This window comes from Salvia hispanica, chromosome 4, assembly GCF_029641045.1.
Source record: "Salvia hispanica isolate PSC_SH4W2 chromosome 4, Shi_PSC_v1, whole genome shotgun sequence".
Classification (NCBI taxonomy): Eukaryota; Viridiplantae; Streptophyta; class Magnoliopsida; order Lamiales; family Lamiaceae; genus Salvia; species Salvia hispanica.
The window spans coordinates 59,269,134-59,280,605 of record NC_142695.1 but is presented as its reverse complement, the minus strand read 5'-3'; the positions used below and the strand labels follow the sequence as shown (position 1 = coordinate 59,280,605).

General features: G+C 40.2%; 2 protein-coding genes and 1 pseudogene across 2 annotated transcripts; 1 reads left to right on the top strand and 2 right to left on the bottom strand.

The window, feature by feature from the left end:
• The first annotated feature begins 445 nt into the window (after window positions 1–445).
• LOC125191597 (premnaspirodiene oxygenase-like) lies at window positions 446–2,583 on the top strand. Its single transcript, XM_048088987.2, has 2 exons — window positions 446–1,354; window positions 1,944–2,583. The coding sequence occupies exons 1-2, from the start codon at window positions 446–448 to the stop codon at window positions 2,535–2,537; spliced, it is 1,503 nt and encodes a 500-aa protein (XP_047944944.2). The 3' UTR covers window positions 2,538–2,583.
• A 2,486-nt stretch (window positions 2,584–5,069) lies between these two features.
• On the bottom strand, window positions 5,070–5,983 carry LOC125196688 ((-)-isopiperitenol/(-)-carveol dehydrogenase, mitochondrial pseudogene; annotated as a pseudogene).
• Window positions 5,984–7,196: 1,213 nt separating this feature from the next.
• LOC125196686 (bicyclo-germacrene synthase-like) lies at window positions 7,197–9,173 on the bottom strand. Its single transcript, XM_048095299.2, has 6 exons — window positions 9,068–9,173; window positions 8,617–8,992; window positions 8,309–8,524; window positions 8,089–8,230; window positions 7,748–8,002; window positions 7,197–7,671 (listed from the first exon to the last, which is right to left on the bottom strand). The coding sequence occupies exons 1-6, from the start codon at window positions 9,156–9,158 to the stop codon at window positions 7,393–7,395; spliced, it is 1,359 nt and encodes a 452-aa protein (XP_047951256.2). The 5' UTR covers window positions 9,159–9,173; the 3' UTR covers window positions 7,197–7,392.
• Window positions 9,174–11,472: the final 2,299 nt, after the last annotated feature.

The following is an 11,472-nucleotide window of genomic DNA, read 5'->3' as shown; positions in this document are numbered from 1 at the left end:
AAAACGTTGCATTCGCTTATAGCTTAATAGTAAATTATATGATTATGACATATATATAGTAAATCATATTTTTGTAATATTAAATCAATACATTTCAAAATCATGCCATAATTTTTAAAATTCATTTTTTGTTTTAAGTATTATCATGACTAACACTCCCTTGTACCTAAGTCAATTTGTTAGTCATAGAAAATATTAGTACTTCCCAGTCTGCCATTAAATATCTTACTTATTTTTCCGTTTGCCGCTAAATGTCATACTTACCTATTTTGGTACGTGAATTTTATTTTCCACCACTTTATTTAATTAATACGATCCACATTTCACTAATTTTTTAATTTAATTTTTTTGAAAAAGACAAATAATTCCTTTAAACCCGAGCCAGTCACATGTTTATATATTGGCAAACCCATTGTTCCTCTCCAATTATTCCAACAAAGGAAACATGCTCGACCTAATTACAGCCTTTGCTGCCCTCATTCTTCCTGCAATCTTCTTTTTCTTCAACAAATGGAAGAAATCCAAAAATAGCAAACCGACGAAACAGCTGCCACCGGGCCCCCAAAAACTTCCTATAATCGGAAACCTTCACCAGATGAGAAACCCTCCCATCCGCTGCTTCAGAGATCTCTCCAACCTCTACGGCCCCTTGATGCACCTCAAGCTCGGTGAGTGCAACACGGTCGTCGTCTCGTCGCCAGAGCTCGCGAAACAAATGCTAAAAGATCTCGACCCTAGCTTCGCCGACCGGGTGCAGAACGTGGCCTGCAGGATCATTTGGTACGACGGCAGCGACGTCGCCTTCAGCCCCTACGGCGAGTACTGGCGCCAGATGAGGAAGCTCTGCATCAACGACCTTCTCAACCCCAAAATGGTGCGCTTGTTCCAATCCATCCGAGAAGAGGAGTCCGCTCGATTGGTCGAATCCTTGCGCGAATCTTCCGGAAGCCCCGTGAATTTCACGGAGAAGTTGTTTTTCTGTACGAGCTCCATCACTTGCCGCGCTGCCTTCGGCAGCATATGCAAGGATAGAGAGAGGTTGCTTAAGATGATGGTGGATTCCATGAGTTTGATCGGAGGCTTCGATATGGTGGATCTGTTCCCTTCGTCTAAGATAATTAGCGCGCTCAGCTGGAGAAAGCTGAGGCTCTTGCATACGATGAGGCGCGAGCTCGATGTGATTCTTGACGATATTATTGATCGGCATAAAAGGAACTCGGCCGAATCCGGTGGCCGGAAAGAGGGGAATTCAGAGTTTGGGGGTGAGGATTTGGTTGATGTGTTTCTTAGGGCTATGGAAGAAGAGGACCTCAAGTTTCCAATTGATAAGAGCAACATCAAGGCTGTGCTGCTTGTAAGTAGATGCTCCCTCTGTTCCATTATAGTTGAGTCATTTCATTTTTTTTTTAAATATCACTTACTCATTCTATATTCATTTATATACTACTCCCTCATTAATGATGACCCACTTTCTTTTTTGTTTTTACCATTCAAGATAACTCATACTAAAAATAGAAACACTTTTATCTTTATGGTATTCCATCTCTCTTACTTTATTCTCTCCACTTAAAACACAAAATAAAGTTACATAAAATCTCATATCGGCCAAGGAAGGAGTCATCTTTCTTGGGATAGAGGGAATACTTTTTCTTTAAACTACTCACTCCGTGTCATACTATGTGTCCCAGTTTCCAATTTTAGTTAGTCCCTTATATATTATCCAACTTAACTTTTACTACTTTTATAATGGACCTCACATTCCACTAACTCAATTTTATTCAGGATCTATTATAAAACTAATATATAAAAGTATGATCTACATATCATTAATTTTTTAAACACACTTTCTTTAATATTTCTTAAAACTCGTGTCTAGTCAAAGTGGGATACATATAAGGAAAAGCAGGGAGTATTTTATTCTCTTTTCATTTAATTTGGCGCAGGATATGTTTAGTGCTGGAACTGATACTTCAGCGACAACTATTGATTGGACCATGGTGGAATTGATGAGGAACCCTGGAGTTATGGCTAAGGTACAAGCTGAAGTAAGACAAGCTTTGAATGCGAACATGGGAGCAGATAATGATCTTAAATATCTAAACTTGGTGATCAAGGAGACCCTGAGACTACACCCTGCGATTCTGATGCTTCCTAGATCTTGCAACGAGGAACAGTTGATCAACGGATACACCATACCGGCGGGATCAATGGTAATGGTAAATATTTGGGCGATGCACAGGGACCCAAGGTACTGGAAAGATCCGGAGAGGTTTAATCCTGAGCGATTTGAGAGTGGAAATCTGAATTTCATAGGTGGTGATTTTAAATACTTGCCATTTGGTTTTGGAAGAAGAATGTGCCCCGGCTTGGCTTTCGGTTTGGCTAACGTCGAGGTGGCTCTGGTTCAACTGCTCTACAACTTCGACTGGAAACTTCCTGAGGGTGTCAGGGCTGAAGATTTGGACATGATTGAAAATGTGGCAATAACATCTACAAGAAAACAAAATTTGTTGGTGGTCGCCACCCCGTACAAGTAGCTTGGAGTTGTAATATCTAGTACTACCTTGAAAAGAAATGTTTCAATTCTAATAGAACAGATAGAGTATTTGACAATGTCCCTTCATATGTATATGTACATAATAATGATGCGTTGCAATCAGCATGTGATATTGTCCGCTTACATGGGATTGATTTTTGCAAAAGTATGCGTTACTAAGAGCATCTCCAATGGCTTTAGGCCAGCCACAGGCTAGCCACTCTCTCTCCATGCCATGTCATCAGCACTAAAATTCCACCTGCCACATCATCATTTTAAGCAAATAGGCTAGCCTAAGGCTAGCCACAGGTTAGCCGCAATAAAAATAATTCAACTTACGGAATTAAAATTTACGAGACATATACGGGAAAATTCATTAATGTCATTTAAATAAAAAAAAGGTACATTGATTAAAAAAAATTACATAAATAAAAAAAATTACATAATAAAAAAAATAAGGCTTCCACACACGAGCCCCACCCCTCTCTACTCCTCGTCGTCGTCGTCGCCGTCGCCGCCGCCACCCGGGACCTCCACGTTTGAGCCCCCCAACTGTGCCCTCGCGGCATCCAAATCGACCTGCATGCTCTCGAGCATCGAGTGAAGAAACCTCTTCTCCGTGGGGTCAATTGCGGCCTACCAATCTTGGAAGACCGTGTACATCTGCTCCCGCGTTTTTTGACGCTAGAAGAAGATGAGCGTGGGTGGGGGGTTGCCGACTGGACCTCTTGGGGCGAGTGCGGCAAGCAAACGATGGAGAGGACGGAAACTCCTCAGCATCCGGGGGGAGGTCGTGGGAACCGCCACTGCTGCCGCTGTAATCGCCAGAATAGTTCAGCTTCTACTTCTTCGGCCACCCAACTGCGACCCCCGCCCGGAACTTCTCGGAGTCCTGCAGCACCAGATAGCAGTTCCATTAGGTGAACTCCTTATAAACCCCCGCCTTAGGGAGCTGACTCTCCGCTATCCTCCGACAGTCCTCCTCAGTCTGCCCACTAGTCTGCATGCGGAGGACGTTAGCGTACAAGCCCGAAAATCGGCCAATCGCGGCCCTGATGCGTTCCCACACCTTCCGGCACTCCTCCCCGGTGAAGTCCTTTCCTTGTGGGCAGTTCATCTTGTAGGCTGCTCTAATTTTAGCCCCACATATTGACGATCGTCGCAACCAGAGGATCGTCGCAAACCGACAACCACGCCTTGGACAGGGCGACGTTCTCATCGTCCGTCCACTTCCTCCGTGCGGTGGTGTCATCAACAGCCGGCTGGGATGACTCCCCGACCACCTTGCTCTTCCCCTTGTTCTTCTTCTTCTTTGGCATGGCCCCGCTCTGCTCCCCTGTTGGAACGGGAGTGTCCGCCTCCTCGACATCGATCCCCAACTCCTGTAATGAGAAACGGTCATCCCCAGTAAACTGCGTCTCCACCGGGGTCGATGTGTGAGACGAAGCCGTCAAAAAGTTAAGAGTGGGACGATAGACCGTGTCCCCCCAGCGACACCTGCATACCGGGCTGCACCCCCCCTGCCATACCGGCATCATCCCCATCATCTGTTGCATAAACTGCGGCGTACCTCCCCACCCCGACATTCCCTGCCCCCCCGCCCGGCATCGCCTGCCCGCCCGCCATCATTCCCATCAACTGTTGCCACGGGTACATGTTGTACTGCCCGCCCATCTGCCTCCCCCATATGCCCGCCCATCTGCCCCCATCCAGACCCCACGGGTACCGTAGGAGTTTGAGACCCGCTCGTCGCCGGAGTAAACTAGTTGTTGTTGTCCATCTCTCAATGTTGCTCTTGTACAAAAATTTAGATAGAGAGAAAACTCGTTAAAACAAGTGGTGCAAATGAAAATGACGTGAAAATCGCGAATATATAGTGTTTAAAAATTAAAAAAAAATAATAATAAAAAATTACGCTGGCCGATCGCCAGGCTGCAATGGCGGCCAGCGCATCGGCCAACGCCTTCAAATCGGCGTGCGCTCGCCTAAGCGCTAGCCGATTCGCCGCTCGCTGATCGCAGTAGTTCGGCTAGCGCCGCGAATCGGCTAGCCGCTATTGGAGATGCTCTTATTATTATCCTCCCTCTGTCTTATTACAAATAAAACGAAGTATTTTTTTTAGATTATTCCACTAATGAAAAGAAAACGTTTTCTATAATGGAAACAACACCATCTTTACTTTTTTCAACTTTTTAATTTTATCTTCTTCATTAACTCACAAAATAATATTGTGTAAAATTTAATGCCATCATATTTATTGAAACGGAAGGAGTATTATTTTAGTGAATGAAATTACATAGGATTGTTTTTGCAAAAGTAGATATGAGTCATTTATCTTGTAAATTGTGACACGTGGAAAATGAGAGTAATTATTTACTTCCTCCGTCCCACAATGATTATTTCATATTTCCATTTTCGTTCGTTCCACAAAATTTGTCTCATTTCACTTTTTACCATTTTTTTTAATGGACTCATATTTTACTTACCCATTCCTACTCACATTCAACTCTAATACGACGGAGGAAGCCTACGATACAAGAAAAGGTTTTTTCAATGTATTAACATTGAAAAATTGGAATTTGAAATTCGAAACATTTATTCGTACGCAAACATTGATTAATTAACTTGACATGTCAAATGGCATGGCAATCATCCCTCCATCCACCGCCAAATCAACTCCGGTGACAAACGCCGCCTCATCCGAAGCCAGAAACGCCACCGCGTCCGCCACATTCTCCGCCGTGAGCATCGCCCCTTTCAAGCTCGTGTAGGGCCCCAAATACTTCTCCACATCCGCCGCCGTCACCAGCCCATACTTTGCAGCAAGCGGCGTGATCACCGCCCCCATCGACACGCTGTTCACCCGATTCCCGTGCTTCCCGAGCTGCAAACTCGCGGACCGCATCAGCCCCAGCACCGCCCGCTTCGACATCACATAGTCCGTCCCGTCCACCGTCGCCTTCTCCGCCGCCGCACTCGACATACAGACGATAGCCCCTCTCGTCCCCAACTCCACCATCTTACGCGCCGCGTGCTTCACGCACACCGCCATCCCACGCGCGTTCACGCGCATCACGCGCTCGTATTCCGAAAAGTCCAGCTCCACGATGGTCTGGGGGGAGCTGGCCAAGGTGCCGGCGTTGCTGAACATTATGTCGAGGCCGCCGTGGGTCGTCGCCGTCCATTCGACCATGGCCGCGACTTGTTCCTCGTCCGCCACGTCGCACTGGACGTAGCTGCAGCGCTGCAGGCCGATGGATTCGGCCACGGCGCGGCCCCTTTCGGGTTGGATATCGGCGATCACCACCGCGCGCGCCCCGTGATCGGCCAGGACGCGGGCGGTGGTCTCGCCGATGCCGCTGGCGCCGCCGGTTACAATTGCTACTTTGTCTTGAAGCTTTTTCTTGGTTGCCATATTATTGGAGTTGATGGTGTATTTTTCTTAACCAAAGGTTTCGTGTCTAATGAATATGACTATATAGTGAAACAAAGAAGGATACAATACTCTTTTCTAAATTTTACTCTTCCTGTCCATCATTTAAAGAGTCATTTTATCATGTTACGTTGTCTACGATTTATAGAATTATTTACTTTTTTCCACTTCTAGGATATGAATTCCAAATTTCACTAACTTTTTACACGCACAATATATTACTCACTCCATCCCAGCCTAAGTGAATATTCCTTTCTGGTACGTCTCAACCTAAGTGAAACGTTTCCTTTTTTTGCAACAACCAAATCACTCCTCTCTCCTACTTTATCGTCTCTCATACTTTGATCTCTCTTACTTTATCTTCTCTCTTACTCTACTATCAATAATTTAATTCACTAAACTCCACTACCTAAATTTTTGTGCCAAAATGGAAATATTTCGCTTAGGCCGGAACAGATGGAGTATAAAACTAATACTCCTGCTAAAAATGAATCACATATTCCTGTTACTTTCTTCCTTTATTTTTTTTACCAAGTCATACAATTTTTAAAGATCTGTACCGAGTCAAAATGACTAATTAAATGGACCGAGAGATTACTATTCAATATGTAACACCCTCTATTTCAAATAAAGTTGTCTAGATTCTTTCTATTTTCAATCATTTTACTTTCTATATCTCTTATTCCACTAATTTTATATTAAAATATGTATTGTTTTAAGTAATTAACAAGCATAAATTGTTGATTTTTAAAATGCAATGATCGGTTGGTGTGGAGTCAGTGTTGTATTGCCTAATTAAATAATGTAACCTAGTGACCATTCTAGAAATCTAGACGTGCACGACAGCTCTTACGTTCTAAAAATACAAATTTTGGTAAAGTACGAAGTCCACAATCAATTCAAAATAGCCAAATACAGTAGATTGACACTCGGGAAATGTTGAAGTCTTGTAGAATAAAAGTAAAATAAGTGGACTAAATCGATTTAATTCTTGTATAAAGTAGGTGAATGTCTTTGTAGATAGGGAAAAATAAAACGAGCGTAGAAAATATGGGCCGAGAATAAAAGACGAAAAAAATTAAAAAATGTATTTGCCGTGTATACTTTTCCATACTTCTATAAGTTCGTAGATTGTATTAAAAAATTAATCACGTCCTAAATCATAATAAAAAATTATTAATATTATTGAATTCATTGATGATCAATATTGGACTTTAGTCTTATAAATATTGTATATTCTCAAAGTTACACTAGACATGAGGCAATCACCCATGATCAAAACATAAGATGTTGCAAAGATTCAAGATCTTGCATTATTAACATTACATAGAAACAATCCAGGCTTTATTAATTTATCAAGGTATATAGCCTCAATTTATTACTCAAATCTTCTACTGAAAAACCTTGATAACACTCCAAATCTTCAAATTGGCACGGCCTCGATAAGTAACATCTTGACCCATTCCTTGGCTTTGTTGGGATCGGTATAGCAATCCCCGTTCGAATAGATAAGTTGGGCGGCTCGAGCCAGATTGATAACGCGCATGAGGATTGGCATGGATGCCGGTGTCGGCTCAAGGCATTCTTGATTCATATCTTTCCATGCATTCTTCAATCGTTGTTTGATTTGAGCACGAGCCTCATCCTCCGACACGCCATATTGTCTCATGTAACAATGTATTGACGATGGCTTCTCCTCATACTGCACGTGAACAAACCCATAAAATCCATGAATAAAATACTAATGATGTATTGATGTGCACACACACAAGAAATACCTCATCTCCGACTAAGTCATCCAACAATCGAGCTAATAATGCCGATGCATAATCTATTAGAGGTTCGTTTACGATCCAATCAAAATCCTTTTTGGTAACTTGGTCATCTCCCATACCAACCAAAGAAGTTGTGGACAGCATCATGTAACCACCGGATACTACGGACACCTTCAAATACTCTTCTAGTGTTGGAATATAATTATCATTATATAACCATTTCACCTCATCAAAATATGACACCAATAACTTCTTCATCTGCAAATAGTTTTGTATTTTAAAACAAAATACGTAATAAATTTATAGACAAACACATTAAAAAAAATGGGCGGATGAATTAGTACCTCTTGTTTTGCATATTGGACGCGGTATGATTCTCCCGTTTTCGCCATTTCATCTTCGATTTCAGTGTATGTTTTCATAAGGCTTCTGTATAACATTTGGATGTATGGTGGCGAATCCTCCAAGGACTCATTAACATCCCAACTGAAAGAAGATAATAGTACTACATATTGTTGAGTCAAATTTATTTAAAAAAAATGATTGAAAATTGATATAGCTAACCGTTGAATAGCTTCTGTTAGAATCCGTAGTTCGTCAAGGGTTGCATATTCATATGTATCGTCGGCGATGGAAGCCATCGAAATGCATTTCAATAATATTCCTCTTGCTTTAGCATAGCATGGCTCAAAGAAGACTCCTAACACCCACAAGTACAATTCAGCAATCCTATCTCTTGCATGCGGCATTTTATTCGCTACGTCCAATTTCTTCCACCACCTATTTAAATCAAATGGAATATAAATTTAATTAAATGTAATCAAATTATACAAATATATTTAAATGAAATCACAATAATTAAATATAAGTACCTTGTAGCATCACTGAGCTCTCTCTGGTGCATTTTCTGCATTAGGTTGAAATCCAATTTTGCGAAATTCAGCAGTATTTCATTATGTGACTCGTCTTCTTGGTATGCAGAAATGAACTTTCTGGCACCCAATCTTGTGAGACTCCAACGGTTTGGCATCTCCAGAGCTTCGTTGACACGTTTAGAGAGCGAAACATCAGCCAGCTTGTGGAGTGAAGCATGAAGATGGGACGAACAAAACTCTATTGCATTGTCCAAAATCCCCTCGTCGTGTGTCAAAAGATGAGCCGCCTCATACAAGTTCAGCAATCCTTCAACGTCATTTTGCAACGATGCAACATAATGTCCTTCACTGTCAGTGAATTTGCAGAACACATCTGTTGAAGTAAAGATGCTAATTAGTAGGCATATATATGTCTAAATTTTTTTTTTTAAATGGCTAGGAATCCTACCACATGGGACATTGTAGCCTTGTTGTCTAAGCAAACGAAAGCGAAGGGCCACAATGCGTAGATCATCATTGTCTTTGCAATTTTGCTGCATGTAATTGTCATGAATATATTTCAAGGATTCCTCGATTTCTTTTTCGAAATGGTATTCCACTCCCAGGCGTTGTATCTCATCGATGAGTTCCAGTTTAGACGATGAATCGTTTGGAGTTTGAGAGAGCATTTTCCTAACCACTTCTTTTTGATTTGCGAGTTCTTCCTGTTCAGCATCATTGATTTTCTACACAAACATTATACATTAGAATTATAGTATAACATAATAAAGAACAATTTATGTTTATAAAAATATACATACCATGGTATCGGAATCATATTTGAGAAAGAAGTCTCCCCAAATAGAGGGATGAAATGCCGCAGATTTACGAATTTCATCTAAGCTCTTGACATTCTTGACTGGTGAACACATTTCCATCGTCTTACTCTAATTGATAGATAGATAGATAGATAGATTGCAGATGGTTTGGTCTTTGATTTGAAGAATGTGAAGGTATTTATAGGTCTTTCTTGGTTCAAACTATACTCACAATTAAATTTTTCATTACTTGGTATTCTACTTTTCCTTTTAGATAGATGCTCATATTTCTTTCTTGGCTAGCGGTAGTTTTTTGGCGTTCTTTTGTTTAGATAAAGAAACAGGTGCTTTATGGCGTTCCATGCCTTAAATTTTCATATGTACATGTCTCTGTCGAAGCATTATAGTAGTACGGAGTTGTCATTTGTCGGGTGTATTTGGGGTCCAGCTCCATCTTTTTGACTATTTTATTACTCCTTCCGTCCCAAGGAAGATGACCCCTTTCTTGGACGGCACGGGATTTTATGCAACTTTATTTTATGTGTTAAGTGGAGAGAGTAAAGTAAGAGAGAGGGAATAAAGTAGAGATAAAGGGGTTTCCATTTTAAGCAATGAGTCATCTTGATTGGGACAAACTAAAAAGGAAAGAGGGTCATCTTCATTGCGACGGAGGGAGTACTATTGTCCGAACCAAATTTAAATGTATAACAAAGACCAAATCTAACCACAAGATCTGGTAATCTAATGGATTAACAATCAAATACTCCTTCCGTGCACAAAAAATAGAGCAATTTGTGTATAGCACAGGTTTTAATGTAAAATTGGTCTAGTAAGAGAGAATGAGAAAAAAGTAAGTGAGAAGTAGTGTTAGTGGAATGATGTGTAGGGTTATTATTTATTGAAAACTTTTCATAAATGAATGTGTTCTATTTTTTTTGGACGGTGAAAGTATTTAGTTAGTTATGATAAGGCTTATTTTATGGTGATTTGCATATAATTAATGATGTACATTCAATGATTCAATGTAATAATGTTGTAATCCATACATCGAACTTGACTAGCAAAAAATTCCCAATACTTGAACTCAGATTTCAATCTTTGTGTATGCATTAATCAATCAAATCATTGAAGGTGACAGGGGAGTACACTAGGTGTGCCGTAAAATCTGGCATGTGTTTAATATGAAAGCACATATTGAACTGCACATAGAAAGGTGTGATTTACCATTTATACTAAAACTGAAAGTAGACTCTTGCTATGGCCGCGGATGGAGTAATTGTATTTTCTTCATTGATTGTTTTATGAGAAACTTAACATATATTTTTACTACTCCCTTCGTCGATCAATAAATGTCCTATTTTTCTTTTTCATCTGTCTACCAATAACTATCTCATTTCACTTTTACTATATTCGGTAAGTGGACTCTATATTCCACTAACTCATTCTACTCATATTTTATTACTCTACTTACATTCCACTAATTTTTTCTACACACTTTAGTTAATAAAGTCAATAGTTTCTTAAAACTTGTGTCGGTCAGATATGTGACATTTAATAGTGGACAGAGGAAGTAATATCTAAGAGATACAAATAGATATACTCCCTTCGTTCCCTCATAGTTGAGTCATTTCTATATATGGTAACACTTTTCTCACTCTTACTTTATTCTCTCTATTTTATTCACTTTCTACTTTATTCTCTACTTTTTTATTTATCTACTTAATACACCAAACATCCATTTCTTAAACTTCGTGCCAAAAAATTTTGACTCAACTATGAGAGAACATAGAGAGTACTATTATAATAAATGAAATAAATCAAATCTAATCTAACAACTACGGTAATAAATCATAAAGGTAAATACTAGTAATATACTTACTCCCTCCTTTCAAGACAAGCAAATCACTCCTTTTGGGCACGGATTTTAATGAAATGATATTTAAAGAGTTGAAGTAGAGAAAGTAAAGTATGAGAGAAAAAAAAAGTCGAGAAATAAAGAGAGAATAAAGTAAGAGAGATGATATTTGGTAAAAAGAGAAATGACTCACTTATAGTG

Bases quoted from the DNA above. Each gene is read 5' to 3' on its own strand.
- LOC125191597 (XM_048088987.2), top strand. From the start codon at position 446: ATGCTCGACCTAATTACAGCCTTTGCTGCCCTCATTCTTCCTGCAATC. The intron at 1,355-1,943 runs GTAAGTAGATGC...AATTTGGCGCAG, and splicing joins ACATCAAGGCTGTGCTGCTT to GATATGTTTAGTGCTGGAAC.
- LOC125196686 (XM_048095299.2), bottom strand. From the start codon at position 9,158: ATGCAGCAAAATTGCAAAGACAATGATGATCTACGCATTGTGGCCCTT. The intron at 8,525-8,616 runs GTACTTATATTT...TGATTTAAATAG, and splicing joins GAGCTCAGTGATGCTACAAG to GTGGTGGAAGAAATTGGACG. The intron at 7,672-7,747 runs GTATTTCTTGTG...GTTCACGTGCAG, and splicing joins ATGACTTAGTCGGAGATGAG to TATGAGGAGAAGCCATCGTC.